The following is a 26083-nucleotide window of genomic DNA, read 5'->3' on the forward strand; positions in this document are numbered from 1 at the left end:
TGGCCACATGTTCATGTGTTTATTTTCCTTTTGGATTAATACCAAATGCTTACACAATGTTGCTAAACAGGCATAAAAACTTTGGGGTGTTAAAGTGTCCTTAGCACTGTTTGATATCCACCACACAGAGGCTGTGCTGAACAGACGAAAGTTAGGGGAACAAGAGCTTCAGTTCCGTGTCCTGAGCCACCTCTGTCCTGCTCCTAAGATTGATCTCGATGCTTCTGGATGGAGTTCCTCCCAACACAGCAGCACATTAACAGATGATTATGGACACAGGCCTCTCCACTTGCTTAAGTCTATGGATTGGAACAAAACAGCATCTCCAGTTGACAAAAGGATCCACAGGTAATGTGCTGCCTCTTAAATAAAGCTTGTGGCAGTTCAACCAACACACTGCAGCAATAAGAAAACTGTTGACAAAGTACAGCCAGGGGACATTCATGTCTACGTACGCTGGGATTGGAACTCTGAGTGAGAGGGTGAGGACCTCAAGTGCTACAAAGGGAAACCAGGTACCAAGAAAGCACACAACAAGCCTGGGCAAGAGTGCTTCTCTAGAGCGCACAGTGTGACCAGAGTGGGATGTGAAAGGGAAGGAGAGGACGGTCTCGTTCATATAGGACGCCATCCTCATAGCCTGTACCAAGGCAACAACTTCTGGCCATGAAATCAGAAAAGCCACAAATAAAAGCATCAGCACAGACAATGACAGCCAGTAACTCTGAGTGCTGACATAGGAAGGGCATTGGTACAGAGCAGCCCTGTGTGTCTGCAAGCGCTGTGAGATGCCTGGCTCTCCTAGAACATAAGCAAAGACTGAAATCCAGGTTAGCGTGACTATCAAGAGGTAAAATAACCTCTGCCACTTAGATGAATGCTTGGTGGCTCCAGACAGAGTCAAAGAGTAATCTATACAAGCTAGTAAGCAAACCGGATAATGCAAAAAGCCGTAAGTGGAGGAGGTGATTTGTATGAGCAGACAGATGTGGTATTTTGTAAACCTAATACCTAGAACTACAAAGTCCCTGAAGTAGGACAGAATGGAAATGTTTACCAACAGCAGAAGATCAACAAATGCTAGTGAAAAGCAGAAATACTCGATAAAACTCCAATAGGTGGCTTTCCTTTTCATCCCTAGTATAAGGATATTTAATAATGTTTTCCCAGTTATGATCAAGAACAACAGACAATCAACGTCTAGGGGCTGCTTTGACTGGTGTAACGGGTGCTGAAAAGAGCAGTTCTCGGAAGGAACAGCTGTCATTTTGGTTAAATTTCAAGACGATCTGATGAATACACAGGACAAGAAACAGCTTCGCTTTATTTTCTTTCCTGCAAAAAGAAGAAAAACCTTGATGTTATCATGGTGCTCTCTCGACTGTAAACTTTTGACGTGCTTCTCCACGTGCACCGGCTTGTGACTGTGAGTGGAGTGAGGCAGCGTTACTAGGTGACCGGTGGCTGCACAGCGACCTCTCCTAATGCTGTGCACAGAGATGAGGGTCAAAGGTGGTCGGGTTTTGAGCTGTCCTGAAATATCACATGAAGGTGTGACTTCTTTACTAAGTTTGTTTTTTAATAACTTGTAAAAGAGATACTTGTATTTACCTCGGCCAAACCATAAGCAGCAGCAGGCACAGGGTAATGACCAATTGCTCCACACAACCTCCTTTTTTGTCCTTCTGATGGTGAGATTTAGAGGTTATGTTAAGGGGCCACTTTGAGTAGCCATTTTCACATTTTCCATCTAGCTTTCTCTAAAGCTCAAAAATACCTGGGTTGAGAATACTGGGAGCCTATGAAAGAGCAGGATTTCTCTTTGGGATATGCTTGTTTAGATATGGCAACGGGAGAGAACACAGGAAAGAACAGGATTGGGGATGAGCATTGGTACCCAAGAACATAAATACAAAAGCCAAGGGCATGAGTTGAAGCTTGAGTGTCAAATGCATGGGCAAGTGGCAAAGAGGTCAGAGAGGAAGAAGCCAAAAAAGGAAGGAGATTCCAGAAACGGCCTTTCAAGAAAAAAAGATTGGGGGATAAAGTTCATTGCCTGGAATATGCAAAAACCCCTCCTGGGTCTGATCCCTGGCACCCATCCCCTGCAAACTCCAAACAACTTATATACCAAATACACATAGACACACACACACACAAAGCAACAAGAACCACCAAATCCTAACAAATATGAGCAATGTCAACAATTAGATGGTAGGAATATCGTTAAGATGTACTGTATGCAGCCATTAAAAAATATCAAGAAGGCTGGGGTGTAGCACAGTGGTAGCACATTTGTTTTATATGTTCACAACCCTGGGTTTGATCCCTTATATAAAAACATTAAAAAGTTTATTCAGATAGGAAGATTTAGTTTTCTAGTGAAAAGCATTCTTCCTATACTTGTTGAAATTTTTCACACGTTAAAATAACGATAAACTTGTACAATATTTTAAGTGAAATGCAGGGTATAATATTATGCAACGTACAGGCATAGTGGCATGTGTGTTGAATCCCAGCTCCCAGGAGGCACAGGCAAGTGGATCTCTTGAGTTCAAGGCTAGCCAGATCTACATAGAAGATCCAGACCAGCGAGGGCTGCAGCTATCTCATATTAATACCTTTTAATGATACACTTCAAAGCTTTTGAAAAACAAGAACACATACCCAAAAAGAGAAGACAGGAAGAATTAAACTTAGAAGTGAAATTAATGAACTAGAAACAACAAAAATACAAAGAATCAATGAAAAGATGAGTTCTTTTAAAAAAATTAACAGTATTGGCAAACCTTTAGCCAAATTAACCAAAAGAGAGGATCCAAATTAATATTAGAGATGAAAATGACATTACAGAAGACACTGAGGAAATTGACAGAATCCTAAGTATATTCTTTTGAAATCTGTATTCCACCAAATTGAAAACTTATATGGGTGAATTTTTGTATGTGTACAACCTATCGAAGTTAAAAATTGAAATCTCTCAACTAAATCTCTCAACTAAAAAAGCCTAAGCCAGATAGAGTCAGTTTGGAATTTTACCAAACAAACCCTCAAAGAAAACACCAATATTCCTCAGGTTATTCCATAAAACAAACTGAAGAGATATCTCCAAGCTCTTTTTATGAAGCTGGTATTTGATACCCAAATGAGACAAAGACCAACTAAAGAAAATTAAAGACCAATATTTCTTATGAACATAAATGCAAAGATTCTCAACAAAATACCTGCAAACAGAATCCAAGAACACATCAAAAATTATTATTTACTCTCATAAAGTTGGATTCCAGTGATACATGGGTGGTTCAATATAAGTTAATCAATAGATGTAATTCTCCACATAAATAGAATAAAGACAAAAAAACACATGATCATCTCATCAGATGTAGAAAAGGCCTGTGACAAAAACAATATCCCTTCATGATACATTTTGGAGAACGGAAAAATGGAACAGGAATGATTAAGTGGGGTAGGCTTGGGAGGGCATAATAGAGAATAGAATATGGTGAGGGATAGCCCATACTAAAGGCCTTTTGAGCCAGGCAGTGGTGGTACATGCCTTTAATTCTGGCACTTAAGAGGTGAGACAGGTGGATTTCTGAGTTCAAGGCCAGCCTAGTCTACAGAGTGAGTTACAAGACAGCCAAGAGCTACATAGAGAAACTGTCTTAAAAAACAAAAGACCCTTTCTTTGAAAGCACACATTTAAATGGAGTTATTCTGGGGGTGGTAGGCAATACCCCAATTAGCCACCATATGCTTCCAAATAAAACCACCAGTACCAGGAATGGGTCACCTATTTTTTGAGTTGTTGGTCAATGGTGTCCATAGACCTGCACCCAAACATTACATCCTATTGCCAATGTATTGGTTGCCCTCTAGAAATTGATGGTAAAACCTTATTGCTGAAGATACTACATACTTGAGTCATAGAACATGGAGAAATCTAGCTGGAACTGACCTGGAAGCTTCATGGCTACCACTGGCTAGCTTCCAAATTGTTGGAAGGTATTATGCATGCTACTAGAGAAAAGTAATTATCTCATCCAGCTATGAACTCTGTGAGCTACAATAACAACCTGCCTGGTAATAGCTTTAATTGTTTGTTATAATTATGTTATAATTTATAACATAAATGTTATAGAAGTAACCAATCACTTTTTGATTGGATATTAAGGCCTTCTCCACAAGATAGAACCCGTACCTGACATCATCAATGAGGTCCAAAACCTGTAGCTAGATAGGTTTTAGGCCCTAGGAGGAAACATACTATTATTCTGCTAAATGGATAGAGCAATAAAACTACTCCTAATGATTTATTGCTATATCTGTAGATCAGTGCATTATTCAACCCTCATCAGAAACACTTTTTTATAGTAGCTGGCAATTAACATACAGACCCACAACTGGTCAACATGAAGAGAGGGAAACTGAAATTCCCAGCCCTAAATGGGATTATCTGTATCTTATCCTTCCTTTCAAGGATCAGAGATCCATGTGGAAGAGGAGGCAGAAAGATTTGAAGAGCCAGAGGTAGTGAATGACTTTGAGGAGACCTTTCTGGACAGAACAGGACAGACGCACATGTGAACTCAGAGAGCTTGTGATGGCATGTATAAGACCCGCACAAACTCAAGCCACACTAAATCCCAGAATGGAAGAGGGAATGTGTCACCAAGTCTCGCCCCTAGCTGAGGAGCTATTGGCATTTTATCGGTGCCAGGAGAGGGACAGTCCATTGTCGGTAGTGGAATGACACCTGATAACTGACCATACTCCAAGGTAAGATCCATGTCCAGAACTAGTTGGCCAACACAAACTGGCTTGATGGTTTTTTGAGTAAGAGTGGGGAGTCCAGGGAGAGGAAGGAAGAAGGAAGGAAGGAGCAAATGAGTGAGAATGTATGAAGTTGGGTGGATAGGCAGATGAGTATGATCAAAATGATTCTCAAAGAAAAAAAATATTTAAAACAACAGCAATACATCAAGTTCATGTGAAATTATATATTCATAAAATACTAAAATGAAGACAAAACAGTACAATAGTTAACACTAGTAGGTGTTTCTGTCTTTTGTATACTTCACAGAGTAAAGAAAAATGACAGGCCTCAGTTGCCTGATGACCAAATAATTTCAGAGGATTAGTGAGGAGACTGAGGGCGAAGGAGCCAGTGTTGAGGAGGCTATCTATCAGTTGTTCACAGTGTGCACCGTGACTCCCCAGGACCATCAATCTCATTAAGGGAAACAATTTATTTATATGACGATGTAAAAATTGTGATTAAAAAATGCAGTATTTTATAACCACAGCTATAAAAGACACTAAAGAAGCAAGCACTTTTCTTCACTCAAGGTTTTTTTTTTTTTCCCTGTGCACACTCCAGTTTAAATTGATCCTTTCTGAAAAAGTCCCATTCCGGGACAAAGAAATGTAGCTGTCCACCTGACTGACACTGCATATCTAGATGAGTGGTGGCCTGGATCAGGAAGCCTGGAGGGAAGAACAGACCACATAAAGCAAGCCCTCCTTGGACCAAAAGAGAAACTGGCTTAAATTTAAACATGCCAATGTTGGCTCAAAATGATGGTGAGGGAGGAAAACGCTGAGGGTTCCCATTTAGAAAAAGCCCGGGCCACGGACTGGCTGGGTGGTAAAGAGCACATACCCTGTAGATGAGCCGGGTTGGCTCTCAGCCCTCATTGGATGGCGCACAGAGATCTGTAACTCCAGCTCCAGGGGGATCCAATGTCTCTGGTTTCTATGGGAAGCTGTATTCATGTGTACACACACAATTAAAAGTAAATCATAAAAATCCAGGGCCAGTGAGATGGCTCTTCAGCAGGTGAAGGTGTCTGCTGCCAAGCCCAACGACCTGAGTTGACCCTATAACTCCATGTCCTCTGACCTCCACACAGGCTGTGGCTCCTCCCAAAGTAAATGAAAATTAACAATTCCTTTAAAATCCAACTTTAAAAGTATATCTTTGGAGTAAAAGCAGCAAGAGAATGCTCTATCTTCAGGGATTCTATTGCTTACATCTTCATTCCAGACTGGAATTAGCAAAGCCAGAAAGCGCTGGCTAACATCTGGAGGACCCAGTGTTTCCCAGGGGCTCAGAAAGGTGAGGAAAGGATCGGCTCCAGCAGAGGCCTTGCTTGGAAAGGTTGGATGAAGAAGAGTCGGAAGCAGAAGACGCAGGAGAATCACAACTGGGAGAAAATTCAGGAAGATACGCATCTGGAGGTGGTAAGAGCTGTTGGAGACTGACCCAGGACTGTTTGACCCAGGACTGCTGTGTCTTGAGTTTTCTGCTTCATGGAGTCTTGCAAAAACAGGGCGTCCTTGGCCTAACCACCAAATTTGCGTTTAGATAAACCACTTGGCATAAACTGTAATCAGCCAGCTGCAGAAGCCTGGGACCAAAGAAACACCCTACCCTGACCACCCTGACTTCTTCTCAAGAAAATTTTTCCACTCTCCCTGCTCCCCCTCCCTGCCTGAAATCCTGCTTATAAGCTGCAACATCCTGCCAATAAACGAGGCCTTGATGCGACTCAGACTGACTCTGTCTTTCTTTATGCGCCTGGTCTCCTTCTTCTCTCGCCCCCACTGGCTTTCAGGTGGTTCCCTCCTCGAGACCCTTGAATAACCTGACCTGCTGGACGGGTCAAGTGGCGCCCGAACGTACATATTTTGGTAGAGGCACCCGGACAGCATCACTCGTGTGACGCGGGCTACCTTGAGGTAAGACTTGTCGTCCTATAAGCCATGGGCAAAGTTTTGACTAAAGAAGCTCTCTTCATAAAAGAGATTCAGAATAGTCTCAGGGAGAGGGGAATAAGAGTAAAAAAGAAAGATTTAATAAATTTTTTTTTGTTTTGTGGAGGAGAAATGTCCCTGGCTGGTTATTAATGGCCCGGGCATTCACCCTCTGACTTGGAATTAAGTAGGAAAAGATATTAATAAGATGCTCAAAGATGGGGAAAACGTCCCCGATGCCTTTTTTAGTTTTTATGGTATGATTAGAGATGTTCTAAAGGAAGCAGAGGGAGATGGGCGTGTTTCACATTTACTAGCCCTTACAGAGGATTTTCTCTCAAACTCCCCCTGCCTGACACCCAAGGGTCCAGAGGTTTATTGACATCTACCGGTAAGAGCGCTCTCTGTCCTGTCTGTGTCTCTCTGTCATGTTACTTTTGTTTTGTACCGGTCGATCGATTTGTACTTTGCAGGCTCTCACTGGGACAGACATGTCCGGACAGTGAACCTGGCGGCGAAGGGAGACGTCCCAGAGCCCTAAGGCCACCTCAGAGGTGACCATTTGGTTTAGGAGCATCTTTGGGTATCTTCCCCCACGGTGGGAGGAAGTGCCACTTTGTATTTTGTCCCGGGAAATTGTCAGAGCCATTTTGTAGAGGTTTTTTTTTTTTTTTTTTGTATGTTTTGTTGTGATCATTGTTACTTTACTCTCTCCTTCTCTTCCAAGAAAAAAAAAAAAAAAGGGTGCATGTCTGACTGACAGGGATGTGGAAGCCCCCTGATGTCTGTATGATCAAGGACAGAGATCCTCCAGTCTGGATTGTTTTTGGTGTAACTGAGCCTGGAGGGTCAAACCCCCCCCACCCCCCCAGAGCACATCAGGCTGTCATTGTTCTTGGAGCTTTGTTGGTTGTTTTGTTGGGGCAAAGTTTTTTCGTGTGCCCTTGGTCTTCTGTGTAATTGTTAATTGTTCTCATTGTTGACTTGACTGTGATGGACACTATGGGACAGTTCCCTTCTTCTCCATTAGACCTTTGCCTAGCCCACTGGAAGGATGTCCGAGCCACAATAGAGGGAACTGGGTCCCCCACCCCCACTCCCCGACTGAACTGAGATAAACAGGTAGCTCCTGCCAGGTGGGGCTTGCATACTGCAAGAGGGGCTTGCTGGCTGTGAATGAGGCCGTCTTCTCAGTGCTGATGTTCCGGTTCTTGGATTGTCTGTGTAAATGTTATTTGTTTCTGTCTACTAACCTCCCTTATTTTCCTAGAGGAAGAGAAGGAGAGAGAGGCATAGCAAAGGCCACCTCCGTCCCTCCCTAGCTCTCTTGCTATCAGGACTGCAGCCAGCTGGCTGCTCTCAGGAGGGTGGGGGTGCGTGCTCTCGGTACAGGCGGGCAAAGACAGGAGCTCTGGACAGGGCAATGGGGACTGCCTGCAATTGACAAAAACTGTGTGAACACTGAGCAGAGAATCTGACTTTAGTCAGAGGAGTTAACAAAAACTTTTTTTTTAGGAACACTGGCAGCCAAGGACACGCTCTATGCCCACTGCTCCCCCTCCCTTCCTTTACTGTGATAACTTCAAGGTCTCTTCTGCCGGCCAGCCGCTTCTCTTGTTAACCCTTCTCTGTCCTGATATTGCTTAAAAAGAAATGTTAAATTACCAGTTCAAGATACTGGGAAAATTATGCTTTTGTTTCCACAGGAAAAATAAAAATTGACATGGGTTTTGGTCATTTGAATTCAGTGGGTTACAAATACTTGCCATCATTTAAGAGACTTGGTTTCAAATTATTGCTGGTTAAGATAAAAAATAATGTTTTTATAAAAAATGACTTGATATATATATATATATATATATATATATATATATATATATGAAATATGTTTCAGATTTCTATTCTGCTGTTACATTGAGACTCCAAAGGGTCATAGTTGTAAAAATGTCTGTCTACTCTACAGATATGAATGAAAAGTGTGGCCACATGTATGTTTGGTTTTGAATGTCCGAGTTTGCATGTCCTTTGTGTTAAGGAATACAAGTTAATACTAGTCATCTGGCTATTCAGATACTAGTTTAAAACATAAACTGTTCTATTTAAATAAAAAAAAACTGAGAGGTATATTTGACTAATATATTTATAGGAGAACAAATTGGCCTGGTTATTGTTACCAAACTTAGAGATATTTTTAAGATTGGGCCTAGATTTGTTTGGCTCAGATATATTTAATAGATAATGGTCCTCAAACCTGTCAAAGATCTGGTAAATATGGCATTTACATTATTTGATAAAAAGCTTACTATAGCAAACAGAGACTCCAAGCTCCCCAGCTCCTAGCAATGACTCCCAAGGAATGGCCAATTCCCCTACGCTACGTCAAAAGTATGTAGCTCAGTCTATCGATCCAGTGAGGGTCCAATACCCCGAAGTCTATATTATACATCATATGGATGATTTGTTAATAGCAGGAAAATCTAAAGAAAAAACACAAAATGTAGCTCAAAAGATAATTACCACACTTCAGGACCGAGGATTTCATATAGCTCCAGAGAAGATACAAACCCAATACCCCTTCCTGTTTTTAGGGTTCGAGTTACACCTGGACCTCCTCTATACACAAAAAAATCTAGATTAGAAAATATACACTTCGTTGTCTCAATGATTTTCAAAAGCTTTTAGGGGATATCAATTGGCTGCAACCCTATTTAAAAATAACCAAGGGAGAAATACGCCCCCTTGAGGATATCCTCAAAGGAGATTCCAACCCTCAATCCCCTAGATACCTTATGGTGGAGGCAGAGAGGGTATTACAAAAGGTTGAAACAGCCATCACTCAACAACACACGGGATATTTTGACCCGACTCTCCCATTGTATTTGATCATTTTTTCTACAGATTTTGCCCCTACAGGTCTGCTTTGGCAAGAGCCCGTACCCTTATTGTGGATACATCTTCCTGTTACTAAAAGAAAAACCCTTCCCACCTACCCTTCCCTGGTTCGCCAATCGATAATGTTAGGAATAAAAGCCTCCACTCGATACTTTGGGCATGACCCTGATATTATTGTTATGCCATATGATAAAGAGCAACTTGAATGGTTATTTATGCACCCGTAGTCCTGACTGAACCATCCTTATTTGCACCTATGAAGGAAAACTTGACACACAGATGCCCAGTAACCCATCCTGGACTCCCCTGTGCTTTTCATAGATGGGTCAAGTAATGGTAAAGCTGCTTATGTCCTCAATGGCCAAAAGAATGTTATGACAACCCCTTTCAAGTCAGCTCAGCTGGTGGAGCTATATGCTGCCCTTGCTGTCTTTAAAATTTTTGAAGATTGCTCCTTTAATTTGTATTCAGACAGTAGATATGTGGTAGGGGCTTTACAGGCTTTAGAAATGGTCCCAATAATCCAACCCATTACTCCCACCTTCCAAATGTTTTCTGAATTACAAAAATTAATCCGACAGAGGTCACTACCCTTTTATGTTGGCCATATTCGTGCCCACACAGGCCTACCTGGACCCCTAGCTCAGGGAAATGAACTTGCAGATTCTGCTACACGTTCTATCTTGATTTCTCACTTGGAACATGATCAGGTAGCAGCCGCTCGTGAGGCGCACCGACTTCATCACCTCAATGCTCAAACTTTGAGACTAAGGTTCTCAATCACTAGAGAACAGGCTAGGGAAATTGTAAAAAACTGTAAAAATTGCCTGATGCTCTTACCCGAACCTCGTTATGGAGTGAACCCCAGAGGGCTTATTCCTGGACAACTATGGCAGATGGATGTCACCCATGTTCCTTCTTTTGGCAAATTAAAGTTTATACATGTTACTGTAGATACCTTCAGTGGATTTATTTGTGCCTCCGCTCATAGTGGAGAAGCCACCAAAGATGTTATCAATCATATGTTTCATGTCTTCACAGTGCTGGGTCAGCCGAAATGTATAAAAACTGATAATGGTCCGGGATATACTAGTAACAAATTTAGACAATTTTGTTTACAATTAGGAATTAAACACCTCACTGGAATATCCTATAACTCTCAAGGCCAGGGTATCGTGGAGAGAGCTCACCAAACTTTAAAAAATACTCTTAATAAACTCAGCTCACAAGAGACACTATTTCCCCTTAAGGGAAACCACAAAGCTCTGCTTTCTCACGCCCTATTCGTATTAAATTTTCTGACATTGGACGCTTTCGGAAAATCTGCGGCTGAGCGACACTGGCACCCAGAAACCAAACAAGGATATGCGCAGGCCCTTTGGAAAGATCCAATAGCCAAAAAATGGGGTAGTCCTGATCCAGTTACAATCTGGGGAAAGGGGTCTGCATGTATTTATGACTCCAAGGAAAATGGGGCTCGTTGGCTACCAGAAAGACTGATTAAGCCTTACTCTACACAGATTGCCTCCCTAGATTAAGGAAAAAATAACTGTTATGTCCAGGACACAACCCTGAGACAAAAATTCTCTCTTTTTCTTTCAGAAATGCCTCCGGCTTAAAAAATAAAGGGAGCCACGGACATCTCAATGGCAGGACTTGTTCTTCGCGGGCCTTGGAAAACCAACCCCTGCTTCATTGTTTGCTTACTACTCTTCCCCCTTCCCCTCTCCTGCATCTCCAAGGAAAGCCCCCATGCTATTAAAAAGCTTACCTGGCGAATTTTCACAGTAACGGGGAGGAGGTCTGGAAGGTTACTGCAAACCATGCTCCCTATTCCTGGTGGCTGTCACTCACTCCTGACTTCTGTCAGCTGGCTGCAGGATTGGATTCTTGGGATATACCTACTATTGGCCAACACCAGTTAAATGGTACAGGAGGTCAAACGATTCCAAACTGCCATCAATTTCCTCGCAGTCCTAAAACTACTTGGACAAGCCCTTGTGGGACATTCCATGATAATAACCCTGCTGTGATGACTGCCCCAGGCTGTGTTAGTCCTACAGCTTGTTGTAGGTTAGCACAATCTGACTTTTATGTCTGCCCTAAGGATGGTAGAAGCCGAGCCACGGCTGCTAGATGTGGGGGATTCGAGACCTTCTTTTGTGCTCGATGGGGTTGTGAAACTACAGGGACAGCTTACTGGAAACCAACTTCATCTTGGGACTTTATTTCAGTTACAAGGGGATACAGTAAGCCTAGCACAAATAGACGTTTTTGCTTTAGCTCCTATACTGGGACAGCCCATCATCCCGGGCTATCATTACCTTTAAACATAACCTTCACCCCTCAGGGTAGAGCGAATCGAGAATGGCCCTTAGGAAAAACATGGGGACTCCGCTAGTATCTTGATGGCACAGATAAAGGAGTCATTTTCAAGATCTTGCTAACAATAGAAAAGTACCCAAAGTCAGTAGGACCCAACTTAGTTCTCTCTGACCAAAAGGTTCCCTCCAATCATGAAAAGGTGCCATCACTTCCTCCCCCCTCACCTCCTCCTCGTCCCTTTCCCTACCATACAAGCACCGTGACTACCATCGTAGACTCCACTAATGGAACTCTCCTTACTCCCTTTGGGGGAACAGGAGATATTGTTTAAATTGGTCCAGGGAGCTTATCTGGCCCTAAATGCCACAAATCCAAACAAAACCTTGGGTTGCTGGCTCTGCCTTACCTCCAGTCCCCCTTATTATGAAGGAATCGCCTTTCAGTCCACTGCCAATAACCTCACTTCCCCGAGCAATAGGTGTCAGACTAAGCCACATAAACTAACACTCCCTGAAGTCTCCGGATGAGGTTCTTGTTTGGGCAAAATTCCATCGACCCATAGCCACCTCTGTAAACAAACGTTGACACCCTATAAAGGGAGCTATTATCTCGAAGCACCCAACGGGTCCTACTGGGCCTGTAACACAGGACTGACCCCTTGCATATCTGCTCAGATATTTGATGATTCCCATGAATTCTGTGTACTGGTTCAGTTGTGGCCTTGTGTCACCTATCATGAAGAAAGCTTGGTTATGGAATTCTTCGAGCAAAGGAGTAGATACACTCGAGAACCTGTGTCATTGACTATAGCCCTCTTGTTGGGTGTTGGAGGCATTGCTGCGGGAATTGGTACAGGGACCACCGCCCTTGTACAAAATAATCACTTGATGCAGTTACAGGTGGCCATGACCACCGATCTAGAGGCTATAGAAAGATCCATATCAGCCCTTGAAAGGTCCCTCACTTCACTTTCAGAGGTAGTACTACAAAACAGAAGGGGTCTAGATCTGCTGTTCCTAAAGGAGGGAGGTTTATGTGCCGTCCTAAAGGAAGAATGTTGCTTTTATGCAGACCATACTGGTATTGTCAGAGAATCCATGGAAAAATTAAGGGAAAGGTTAGCTCAGAGAAAAGGGAGTTTGAAAATCAGCGTGGATGGTTTGAAAATTGGTTGCAAGGATCCCCCTGGCTCTCTACCCTGTTACCCATCATTTTAACTCCTTTGATTATTCTTTTCCTCCTCATCACCTTTGGCCCCTGGGCTTTTCAGCGGTTGACTCGATTTATCAAAAATCAGATTGATTCGGCTTTACCACAGCATATTTCAATTCACTACCACAGACTAGACACAGAGGAGAGCGGCCAGGAGCCCCCCCAAAGACTCAGGTTCAATGTCCTCGGGTCCTAACATCCCTTGGACCACGATGAAGATGCCCCACACAGACCCCTCGACTCGGGCAAGGCTGCCCCTGTGTGAGGGGAAGCTCCAGGCATGACTGGAGTGCAGCTGTGACTGCACAGGCTGGGGACATGGGTGCCCTAATATCCCGAGAGCCTGGATTACATGCCCCGTTGCATAATGGTTGTGCGGTAGCAGCCTAACGCTCAGCGCTTATCAATTTCCATTCCCTCCGAAAAACCGCACAGTCCGCTGATTCCCGCACCACGGGGATGCCTGTAGTGTTTGAATCTGGGGAGATGCTGTCTCCCGGACCTCTTTCTCAAAGCATAGAGGGACGGGGCCCCTGTGATCCTCCAGAAGCCATTCCTCCGGACCCCCAGACCTCTTAAAGCTCGACCGCAAATGTGGTCTATTTTTAAAGAAAAGAGGGGGAATTTGTTGGAGACTGACCCAGGACTGTTTGACCCAGGACTGCTGTGTCTTGAGTTTTCTGCTTCATGGAGTCTTGCAAAAACAGGGCGTCCTTGGCCTAACCACCAAATTTGCGTTTAGATAAACCACTTGGCATAAACTGTAATCAGCCAGCTGCAGAAGCCTGGGACCAAAGAAACACCCTACCCTGACCACCCTGACTTCTTCTCAAGAAAATTTTTCCACTCTCCCTGCTCCCCCTCCCTGCCTGAAATCCTGCTTATAAGCTGCAACATCCTGCCAATAAACGAGGCCTTGATGCGACTCAGACTGACTCTGTCTTTCTTTATGCGCCTGGTCTCCTTCTTCTCTCGCCCCCACTGGCTTTCAGGTGGTTCCCTCCTCGAGACCCTCGAATAACCTGATCTGCTGGACGGGTCAAAGAGCAATTAAAGGGAGCATGCAAGAAATGAGGTTTTGGGTCATTTTACAGTGGTTCCTGAATATGGCTACAGAAATCAAAACTCTCAGATGAGACATTTCTTAGAGAATTTTATGTATGTAGCCCCTTCTCCCATAACTCACTATAAATACTCAAAATTCCAATATCTTCTCCTTTCAATGGGCTCCCAGGATGAGGTGAAATCATACTCCACCCGTCCAGAATTTCCCTTGAGAAGTATCCACAGGGATTCAGAGATGTAAAGAATATGTGCCGTTCCTGTATTCATGCTTCAAGTACAACCTGGAGAGCAGACATGGAAGGCCTTTTCCAGACATCTGTGCCTTGGAGACTTGCTTTCAGATCTGCCCAGCATGGAAGCACTGGCCGACCTGGCTGGTCCCCTCGGTGCTTTCCGATCTGTAGCACCACGTAGTCCTGGCTGTCCTCGAACCCGTTCTGAAGACCAAGCTTCACCTGCCTCTGCTTCCCGAGAGCTGAGACTACAGGCATGCACCACCAAGCCCAGCTCCTATCTTTAGATTATGCTGTACTTACTATACTATACTAACTATACTGTACTAATGAACATGCTATACTTACTATACTATACTAACATGCTATACTTACTATACTATACTAACATGCTATACTTACTATACTATACTAATGAACATGCTATACTTACTATACTATACTAATGAACATGCTATACTTACTATACTATACTAACATGCTATACTTACTATACTATAGTAACGTGCTATACTTACTATACTATACTAATGTGCTATACTTACTATACTATACTAACATGCTATACTTACTATACTATACTAATATGCTATACTTACTATACTATACTAACGAACATGCTATACTTACTATACTATACTAACGAACATGCTATACTTACTACACTATACTAACATGCTATACTTACTATACTATACTAATATGCTATACTATACTATACTAACGAACATGCTATACTTACTACACTATACTAATGAACATACTAATATTTACTATACTAATGCCATACTTACTCTCTTCTTGACTTGAGCTTGTGGTTCTCATTTTACATCCTTAAACTGCATTATTGTTGGCTCCTTTGTGTGTTGTTTTACTATACCAACACATGTGAGTAACCTCTGTGAAAGGAAACAAAAGTGACCAGCATTAACAGCCATTTTTGTAAACAGTCTATATTATATGTCCCTTTAGAGAAAACAAAGCTTTGGGGAATAGAGGCAGCCCAGGTGCTTCCCATTTCAGTTTCTTTGAGCAGCAGGGAGACGGACCATACTTAGATTGACAGTCACTTGAGATGCTGAGTTGGGTACACCTAACACAGCATTTGTTTAAAGAAATCTTGCAGTATACTGCAGTTTTCCCAGTGTCATACCAGTAATCCTTACTATTTGGTTTAAGGATCTCCTAACAGTTTTGGCATAAATATTTTTAAATGAAAAATCACTATATTTTCCCAAACCAAAAACAATTGAGAAAATTTACACTGTTTCACACTTGCTTTAGTGTCTACCTTAATATCAGCTAATCTCATCTGCATTTAATCTGTCTAGGTATCACACATACCATATCGCTTCTGGAAAATTCTCTCTACATTCATAGGAGCTGGAGAATAAAAAGGGTTAGTAACTGCAAATATTATTATAATCCGACAATTGTGCTGCCGAATCTCATTTCTGATCTTAAGTTTAATGCACTGACTACAGCATGGGAAGACAGGTGCAGCTGTGTCTGCACTGAGTTTGGGGTGCAGGAAATGCATCAGCACTAGAGATGCCTGTGTGGGCCGGCTGCATGGGAAGAACCTGTGAACTTGTCAGGGTGGGTGTCACATACCTTTAGAGTCCTAAGATCAATTCTAGAAATATGGTGCATAATTACGGCCCAAGTCACAAGTGGAAATGAAAAAAGGGGGCCCAATCTATAGAGGAAAGAATCTAGAAAGAGGCACCATCCAAATGCAAGGGATTCTGTTACTGCTGTTACCCACAGGAGACTGCGATTGGCTGTTGGTTAAGGAAACTACTCTTATAAAACATAAATGAAACTCTTTTTAAGATGTAATTCTTGCTTAATAGTGGTTTTGAAACTTGCTATACATAATAGATAAGGTACAAAGCTGAAGTTCCTGAAATACACACAATGAGAATTACCCATTTTAGTCAGTCCTTCAGTAGCCCGTATTGCCCCCACCACAACCCATACACACATGTACACATCCCATATACATACACACAAATGCCATACATACACATGTCCCCCCACATACACACACATTACATATCGTATATATACACACATTAGTTCCTAGATTCTCGCTGTTAGGTTGGCCCTCATGGGGACATCCTTCAGTGTTCTCTTCCCTGCCACATGCTAGGTGATGGCGGCTCTGCCAGTGTGGGTCCTGACTATAGGGCAAAGCCACTGAGGAGTCACAATTAATGCATGGTACGAGCAAATCTTTGCTGCATTAAGCCACTGGGATTTTGAGATAACCTGTTACGCCTGCCCTGACTACAGCAATTCCTCAATGTTCTGTGTCCTTTGAAAATGTTTTTAAAAGCACGTTATCTATTTCACAACAGAAAAGCTACAGAGGAAACTAACTTTGAAAAGCAACAATACAAATGTAAGAAAATTGGTTAAAATTACTATTCGATTTTAATTCAGTTATTCTAGTAGCTTTGGGGTTTTCTCCTGACTTGTTCAAATAGGAAAAGAATATCTCAACCAAGAAGTGAGAGTGCTGAAGGAAGGAGGCCAGAATAAAGAGCAGAAATCAATGAAATGGAAAACCAGCACAGGGCTGGGCATGATGGCTCACATCTGTAATTTCAGCACTTGGGGGGTGGAGCAGGAGGACCACACAGCCTGGGCTGCAGGAAACAGACAAACCAAACACAACCATTCATGTGGCACACTGGCTGTTTTGGTGGGAGGGTGGCAGTAATGGTGAGACATTTAAGGAAGGTATTATAAGCATTAGGAAAGCCAGGACCTCACTGGAGCTTCTATAATCATTAATAAGATAAATAATGACTATTTTGAACCATTTTTCAAAAAGTTAAACATTTATGATGAAATAGTTTAAGGATACTACCAAACTCATTCACAAAAGAGTGCTAAATATTTCTATTAAGGAAACCAACCTCTGGCTGGAGACATGGCTCAGCAGATAAAAGTACTCGGCTGCTTTTGCAGAGGACCTGGATTTGGTCCTAGTACCCGCAGAGTGGCTCACAGCCGTCTGTAACACTGGGTCTAGGGAACCCGATGCCTCCTTCCAGCCTTAGTAGGCACTAGGCACATCTGTGCTGCACGTACGCACACACACAATACAGGCATAAACACTAATACACATAAAACTATTTTAATCTAAATAAAAAGATCTATTTAAAACCTTCCCTCAAAAAGTTTCCAAACAGTTGTTTTCATTGACTGATTCCACCAAACATTTAAGAATAAAGTACTAAACTTAGTACAGACCTTAGCTCATGTCACAAGACCAGAATAGTAGTTCAAGAAAAGTCTATCATAAATCAACATACTTTATGAACATAGGAGCAAAAACCTTTACGAAAACTCTAGCAATGGAATCTTCCAACACACAAAGTGCTACCACAAGCAGTGCCAACTAGCGTAGGAATCTAGTAACTACCTCACCGTGGTAGCAGAGGGACGGGAGAATCTCAGGATCAACTGAGGGATGCAGAAAGCAGTTCATAAAACCCAACAGGATACAAACTCACAAGCAATAGACAGGCGCTTTCCCAACCAGATAAGACACACCTACACCTCATGCTTAATGCTCAGAGTAGCAATTTCCCTCTAGAGCATGCTGGTGTCCACTCTCCATGCCTACTCAATGTTTCACTAGAGATCCTCATCCATGCCATAAGCAAGAACAGGAAATCAAAGGAATATAGACTAGAAAGAAGTAGAACTATCTTTATTTGTGGGTGACATGACCATGTACTTAGGAAAACTTAAGGAAGCCAGAATAAAAGCTTGGCTAATTAACACAGATCAATAACAATTATATCTATGTGTACTACAAAGCCTTGGAAAGGAAGTAAATGTACAAGAGCAGGAAAAATAAGAAAAACTTAAGGACGCACTTGACAAAGCACATATAAGCACAATATTCTGAAAGTCGAAAGTCATTATGGAAGAGAAGTCCTAAATCAGTGAAAGAGAACTAGACTAGAAGACTCAGAAAGCTTATCTTGTGGAAACCGACAAACTGACTTATGCTTTATCTAGAAAGACATGTGTCTTGGGAGAATGAAAATAATTTGTATGAACAACTGTAACATTTTATCTGACAATTTATATAACCTGAGTTGAGACTTGCTGTAAAGTACAGAAACAAGAACAGCATGTTTTAGCATAAGGACTTTCCTATAAGTCAATGGTACAGAAAAGAATTCAGAAATAGACCCAAAAAGGTATGGTCAACTGACCTTCTGAGGAAGTGCAAGGTGATTCAGTATGTGGAGACGCCACCTTTCCTGAAGACTAGTCTTTTCTACACAGGCATGTGCATACATACACACAGAGAAAATAAAGAAAACGGCATTATTTGTGACATTGGAGGACACTGAAGAACCAAATCACTGATTCTTTGTAAATGAGAAAATACTGAGACATGTTTTTTGCTACATCTCCTGTACTAACTGCGCCACCTGGGGATAGAACAGCAAAACAAAGGATGAAAAACTCTGAAAAGTGTCATCTTGCAGCCCTTGATGTTCAAAATGGAGGTAAGCCACTGGTTATCATCTCCCTGAAAGGAGGAGATGAAAAGAATCCACTGTTATCTCCAAAGCAGACTTGTCAAGAAATCAGAAGCCAATGAAACCTTTGAGTTCAATGACAGTTTCTCATACACACAGAGGACAGAGAAAACACCCCCGATGATAACTATAAGCAGGAAAATGAAGACACGGCCAGATCTATGGGACTTGTCTCATTGTAAACTGTAACAGTACGAAAGAGTAAAAGGCTTAAGGTAAGGTGTGGATTCCAGTGGGGGGAAGACAGGGGACTCCCTGAAGAGCTGGGAAAGGGGAAACCATTATCAGAGTGTATTGTATGAAAACATCTATTTTCAATAAAAGAAAAATATAAACCCACAAAAAGGGGGGCTTAGGAGACACAAGTAGATACAATGTGTAGAACTTACTGGATGAATTAAAGCAAACATGTTTATAGTAAAAAGTTGGGTGCTAACTAGAAATTTTAGGATACTAAGTTTTTAATTTATAACTTTGTTGTGATCCCAACTCTGCTCCCTTCAGATTCAGAAGTTTAAGCCCTAAACAACAGTACCTCAGGATGTGACTGTATTTCTAGAGTCTTTACAGAGGAAATGGAAATTAAGAGTTTTAAATATATATATACTGACTAGTTAGTTTATTAAAATTTGCCTCAAAATCTGAAGTGTGTACATGGGGGAGGAATGTGTAGTGGGATGGGGCAGGACTGACCATCAGTGAGGTTATTCAGTGTATCTGTATAGATGTTAGAGTGCTGAAGATGTAGCTCAGTGGAATACTTATCCAGCTTGGGCGAGGCCCTGAGTTCAATCCCCAGCAACTGCCCAACCCCCCAAAAACCAACCAACCAATCAACCAAATGAACATGTCACCTGTATGGCTTTGAAAACTTTTAAAAGCACTTTGTTCTGAAGGCTACATCTTCTAGGATGAAAATCTAGAGGCTGGAAAATGAGTGAAAGACTAGTAAATGACTGAGGACCTTGGTGTAGAAAGTGTGGTACAGAGAGATGTGTGAGCAGAGCCATCTCTAAGGAGACTGAAGAACAGACCCTGGGGCTTGGTGATGTGGAGCCTGGGGTGCCTATGGCCTTGCCAGTTGCAGACTAAACAGCTTTTCTCTTCTGCTTCTGCTGTTGCCTGCAGTTTTCCTTGATGTTCCTCATTCCTGGCATGTGACTTTACTGTCACGTTTCCACACACAGCTTCTTCCTAGGGGGACTGGGACCTTGCTACACATGGCCTGGCCTCCCAGGAATTCCTTTGAAACCCGGTGGAAGCCTCTGAGAGCCTGTAACTTCGGTGTCTTGCATGCCTGCAGAACCAGCCTGACGTGTATGACAACAAGGTCTGTCACCAGCTTGAATCAGTCTCACTGGCGTCTCGGTGTCTGCATAATGAGCAAGGTAAATACGGCGGGTGGCGGGGGACTTGAGAACCCAGAGCCCGTATCTGGTTCACAAGGCTTATGGACACAAACTTCTGAGTCTGAAAGCTCAGCCTAAAAGCCACTGGCACTCAGGAAAGTCTACAACCATGTTCCTGGCATCAGAAGCCAAGAGCCACAGTTCTAAGTGCTGTTAAGTCGCTGGCTTTGAAATCCCATCTCGTAAGCCTCCCCCACTCAGCACCTTGAGGCTGCCCACGTGTCATTCCCACCAGAGAGGGTTCCTCTGCTGACTGGTGACAACCACTGCCACCCAGTCTTTTAAACTTGAGCTCCTGTACCATTTTGACAAAATGGTTAAACTTAAATTTTTGTCCTGTTCTCTGTCCTGCAGCTTTCACACAGGTTTGTATGTACATGTATGTTATATATGCCTCTATGCACCTGGGGTGGGCATGCTCACCTTTGTGTGGAGGCCAGAGGTTGATGTCAGGGTGTCTTCCCTAACCATTTTTCCACTTTATTCTTTGAGACAGTCTCTCACTGAATCTGGAGCTCACCAGTAAGTCTGATAACCTCCTGAGTTTGATCCCAACAACCCACGTGGTGGAAGGAGAGAACCAATTGAAAGATTTACAACACGCCCCCACGGTCAGGCGTGTTCGCATATGCCTGGCAGACACTTCCGCCTAGCCAGGCCCAGGTCAGGATAGCCATTTCCGGGTCAGGGCATCTCGTGGGACCGAGATGCGTGACGTTTCACTGGCCACGTAAGCGCGCAACATGGCCATGTGATCTGCACGCTTGCGTGTAGTAGTGACGCTGATCTGTCCACGCCCAGCCTTTAAAATCAGGCGCCATGCTCCTGGTTCCTCCTTCTCCACACACGTGTTTCCCGCAGGCCTGTTCACTCTCTGTCCCTTTACCTTTAATAAAACTCTTTGTTAGCGGATTCTGTCGTGTTTCGTGGCATTTCCTTGCAGGGTAAGAACACAACGCAGCCAAAAAACTAACACCAATTCCTCCTGCAGGTTGTTGCCTGACCTCCTCATGTATACCATTGTGCATGTGTACACACACACGCACACACACACAAAAAAAACCAGACAAATAAATGTACTTAAAAATTAGAAGTAACACCTGGAGGCTAAGGCTTATACATGAGCCTTGTTATGGGGATACTTTACATCTAAACCATAACACTTCTCATGCTCAGGTGCACAGTTTCTAAAATCATGCTGGTCATCATTGCTGAGAAAATGATCCAAGCCAATTGTCTGACAGAGATCTTCCATCATCATCATCACACAGTGGGGTAGCATGCCCCATCGGCGCTGGTCTAGTTCCCTGAAGCTCTCTCAGCTTGCTCTCCAACCATAAATATGCACCTGTTTTATTTCCATTCCTTCATGGTCCAGGAAGTATATAGACCTAAAGCTGACTCTGGTAGGTTAACAGAATTTTGGGGGGATAAGCAGAACTAGCCAAACAATTCTACCTAAATATTAAAAAAAAAAATTGTGTATGGCACTTGTGTGCCTTTAAATATTTTAAAACTACATTTAGTTATTCTGTGTACGTGGACAGATGTATGTATACCATAGGATGTGTATGGTGGTCAGAGGATAACGTGTTTGCTTTTCTCCTTCCACCCTGGAGACCTGGGGGCTGTCAAGCACCATTCCCCATTGAGCCATCCTGTGCACCTTCCACTACACTTAAGAGATCTCTCACTGAACAGAATTGACTACTTATGGAGACTGCTAGCAAGCCATGGTTAGAGAGGCCTGCACCAAGGTTCCAGAGAAAATCCTGTGTAGTTAGGCAACGTAGCAGAACCAGACTCTTTGCTGTGTGAAACTGTGAAGGTGAAGCAGAGAAGACCTCAGGATCTTGGAAATACCAGGAATACCTTGTCTGTCAAGGTAAGCTACAGGTAACAGGGCTGAAGGGATAGGCCTTCCCAAGCCTGTAGGAAATCACATCATGCCACCATGTGTCCCAAACACTAGTCATGGAACTATAGGATTTGGTGTTCTCCCTGCTGGGTGTTGGCCTTGGGAAACCTTGCAGAATCCCTGGTTGGAATGGGATTGTTCACTCTGTACCACTATTTAATGGGAGCACGCAACTAGCTGTTTTGATTTTTACAGGGCCTCACAGTTAAGAAGGCTTAGCTTTGACTCTCAGAAGAGATTTTGGACATGGAATTTTGAATGGTGTTGGAAGTGTTAAGACGATGGAGGCACAAACTAGACGAAATGCGTTTTGTGTTGTGGAATGACAGTTAATCTTTGGGAGCAAGGGGTCAAAAAGGCTGTTTTCCGGTCATGAATTTCCTCTTTTGTTGTTTTTCCTCTGGAGAGGTGTCTTAGTTTGGGTTTCTATGGCTATGAAGAGACACCATGACCATGGCAACTCTTATAAGGAAAACATTTAATTGGGGTGGCTGGCATACAGTTTCAGAGGTTTAGTCCATTATCATCATGGCGGCATGCAGGCAGACACGGTGCTGGAGAAGAAACTGAGAGTCCTATATCTTGTAGGCAACAGAAGTGGTCTGTGTGTTGTCACACTAGCAGTATCTTGAGCATATGAGAGACCTCAAAACCTGCCTACACAGTGACACACTTCCTCCAACAAGACCACATCTACTCCAATAAGGCCATACCTCCTAATAGTGAAAATCCCTTTGGGGGCCATTTTCTTTCAAACCACCACAGAAGGTCTTATTTCTTCTTCATTCCCGAAGGCTAGCTTTGCTGGATACAGCAGCTTAGTCCAAAATGATTTTCTCTCAAGACCTGTAGTACATCACTTCATCCCCTCCTGGCTTGTAGTTTCTGCTGAGGAATCTGCTATTAATCCAACTGGAACATCCTGGATTGTGACTAGGGCTTTCTTATTTTAAAATAGATTTTAAAATCTTTTCTTTGCCACATACTTCAACACTATGCTTGTAGTGTTGTATGCTTGTATTCTGTAGTAAATATCTTTTCTGGTCACATTAAGGTTCTGATATACCTCATTTACATATATGTCTGCATTTTACCCAAGATTTGAATTCTTGCCACATTATTTCATTGAAATTGTTTGTGTCCTTAACTTTTTCCTTCAATTTTGAGTATTCAAAAAATATACTCTTTGTTCATTTAATGGTGTCCCAGAAGTCCTGAATATATCTTCTTGCCCCAACTGAGCTTTCAAAAGGCCTGTCTTCAAGTTCAAATATTCTTTTACAATTAAAATAAATTAAACTAAAATATAATTACATCATTTATCCCTTCCCTTTCCTCCCTTCAATGCCATCCATATCCCCTTATTCCCTCTCAAATTCATGGTCTCTTTATTAGCTACACAGCTGCATAAATATATAAATACAGCCTGCTGAGTCTATTTGGTGGTGGTCAGTCACTGACCACTTGCTACTAGATAACCAATTAGGGGGCTCATCCCTGGGTTCTTTGTCTAGGGGTGGGGTATCATTGGATTTTCAATAGATGTTAGAGTATCTATTAGTGTTGTCATTGTTCAGGTCTTATTTAGGACCATACCGTTGAGGTGTCTTGGGTATAACTTCCTTGTCACTTCTAGGGGACACAATCTCACAGCAGATCTCCTTATCTTCAGCCTTTTACAATCTTTCTACCCTCTTCCATTATGTTCCTGAGCCTTAGGTGCAGGAATTGAATTGTAGATGCATCAGATGGGGCTTGGTACCCCATGGTCAGTTGTTCTCTTCATTTTGACCAATTGTTTTCATTGATGGTCTGTCTTCTGCAAAGAGGAGTTTCTTTGATAAGAAGTATGGTGGTCTGAATGAGAATGGCCCTCATGGGCTCATAGATTTGAATGCTTGGTCACCAGGGAGTGGCACTATTTGAAAAGATTGGAGGAAGTGTGTCACTGGGGGTGGGCTTTGAGGTTTCAAAAGCCCAAGCCAGGCCCAGTCAGTTTCTTTCTCTCTTTTCCTCCAGCCTGTGGATTGGGATGTAAGTTCTCTCCTACTGCTCTGTACCAAGCCTGCCTGCTGCCAAACTCCCTGGCATGATGGTCATGGCTCAGCCCCCAATTAAATGTTTTCTTTTATAAGAGTTGTGATGGTCATGGTGTCTCTTCACAGCAACAGAACAAACACTGACCGAGGCAAAGGGTGAGGACTACACTTAGCAGGCTTGATCGGGGCACAGCATGGGCTAGCCTGGCTGGACCTGGATATGGTATGTCATGGTTGGATGGGATAAAGTCACAAGTTCAGATACTCTTTCTTCTGCTTAATCTAGATTGTCTGTTGAGGCTAGCAACTCTATCTTTTATTTAATTTACTGAGTTTTTCATCCCAAGATTGCTGTTTGGTTCTTTTTCAATGTATTTCTCTATGGAATTTTACATTCGTAATATGTGATACCTCTTTAATATCATCTCACTAACTATATTCTCTAGGATCTCACTTTTTAAAATACAATCATTCCTTTATCTTTCAATTGTTTCTTTGGAAATTATCATAAAAAAGGGTGGGTTTCACTATGACACATTTGTCCTTTACTTGGCTCATATTTACCCCTGCAATGCCTTTTATGCCCTTCTCCACTGGCCCTTTGTCTCTCCAGTAATAATCATTCCTTTTCATTGTTTATTTGGAACTTACTGCCATAGTATTCTTTGAGAGGATGCCACCTCATCCATTCAGATTCTTTATGCTCCTACACTGGGATCTGTGTACCTGGAGTTCAGAAATCTCTATTTTGATGAAATGACCCTCTTAGTAGGCAGATTTCTCCTGAAGGTATATACTGAAGTATTGGTGCAATGTTGGCTCTAATTCTAGATGGCCACCACAGAACAGTTTCCCTATAGTTTCCCTGGTTGTGATTAATGACTCTGTACAGTGTGTGCCGCACCGGTCTGTGGAGCAGACAGTGATGGGGGGGAGGTACTTCTACAGTGGGAGTTATAGCCCTCTCAGACAAAGGGCTTCAGGATCTGCTGATGCCAGCTTTGCTAATAGCAAAGGCTCTTGGCATGAGAGGCTCCAGCAGTGGTTCAATCAGCAGTGCAGACTAGACACTCACAGGAAGCTGGGAAGTTCAACGTTCACTTGATGGGGCTTATACCCAGTCTTGACAACAGCATGTGGTCAGACAGGGTGAGTGGGTAGGGCAGCAGAGACTTCCTAGGTGGGGTGGGAGCCGAATCTTGGTGCTCCTTTGTGCTTCTTCTATAGAGCACCCAGGTGGACTGTATAGCCAGAGCTGAGTTAAGTTCTCTTTGGCTATGTACATCTGGGGACTGGTCAATGCTTGACTCCATAAAACCCTTCAGCATACTCACGTAGGCAGAGCAGCATGAACATTGCACTATTCTTGCTGATGATAGGCATTTGAGTGTAGTGTACTGGGAATAGGCAGCAGGAACTTCGTGGGCCTTCAGTGAGCCTATATGCATATGGCTGGCCACGCTCCTGATAGCCAGACCTTTTCAAAGGGAAAGCACTCTTATCTCCTGATTCTAGAGGGTGACACTGTTCTGTCACAATGCCTGTCCCCTACAGTATAGGGCAGAGTGAATGTCTGTGGCATTCCAAAGATGGGACACAGATGAGGATTCAGTGCCAGTTTAACTTCACTCTGGGGCATGGGTGGCAGTCAGTGGAATAC

General features: G+C 42.8%; 1 protein-coding gene across 4 annotated transcripts in view; it reads right to left on the minus strand.

Moving 5' to 3' along the window:
• Positions 1 to 26083, minus strand: part of Gpr160 (G protein-coupled receptor 160) — a 28858-nt gene continuing 2775 nt past the window's right edge. For 2 of the 4 annotated variants that reach the window (XM_059265309.1, XM_059265308.1), the window contains exons 3-4: positions 15278 to 15382; positions 1 to 1335 (exon numbers count right to left, since the gene is read on the minus strand). In XM_059265309.1, the coding sequence (XP_059121292.1) occupies positions 257 to 1267 (1011 nt within the window). In that variant the 5' untranslated portion in view covers positions 1268 to 1335; positions 15278 to 15382 and the 3' untranslated portion in view covers positions 1 to 256. Of the gene's footprint in view, positions 1336 to 5662; positions 5766 to 15277; positions 15383 to 25757; positions 25920 to 26083 lie in introns of those variants that run through there. The other 2 variants (XM_059265311.1, XM_059265310.1) reach the window with 2 other exon arrangements.

This window comes from Peromyscus eremicus, chromosome 6 (assembly GCF_949786415.1).
Source record: "Peromyscus eremicus chromosome 6, PerEre_H2_v1, whole genome shotgun sequence".
Taxonomy (NCBI): Eukaryota; Metazoa; Chordata; class Mammalia; order Rodentia; family Cricetidae; genus Peromyscus; species Peromyscus eremicus.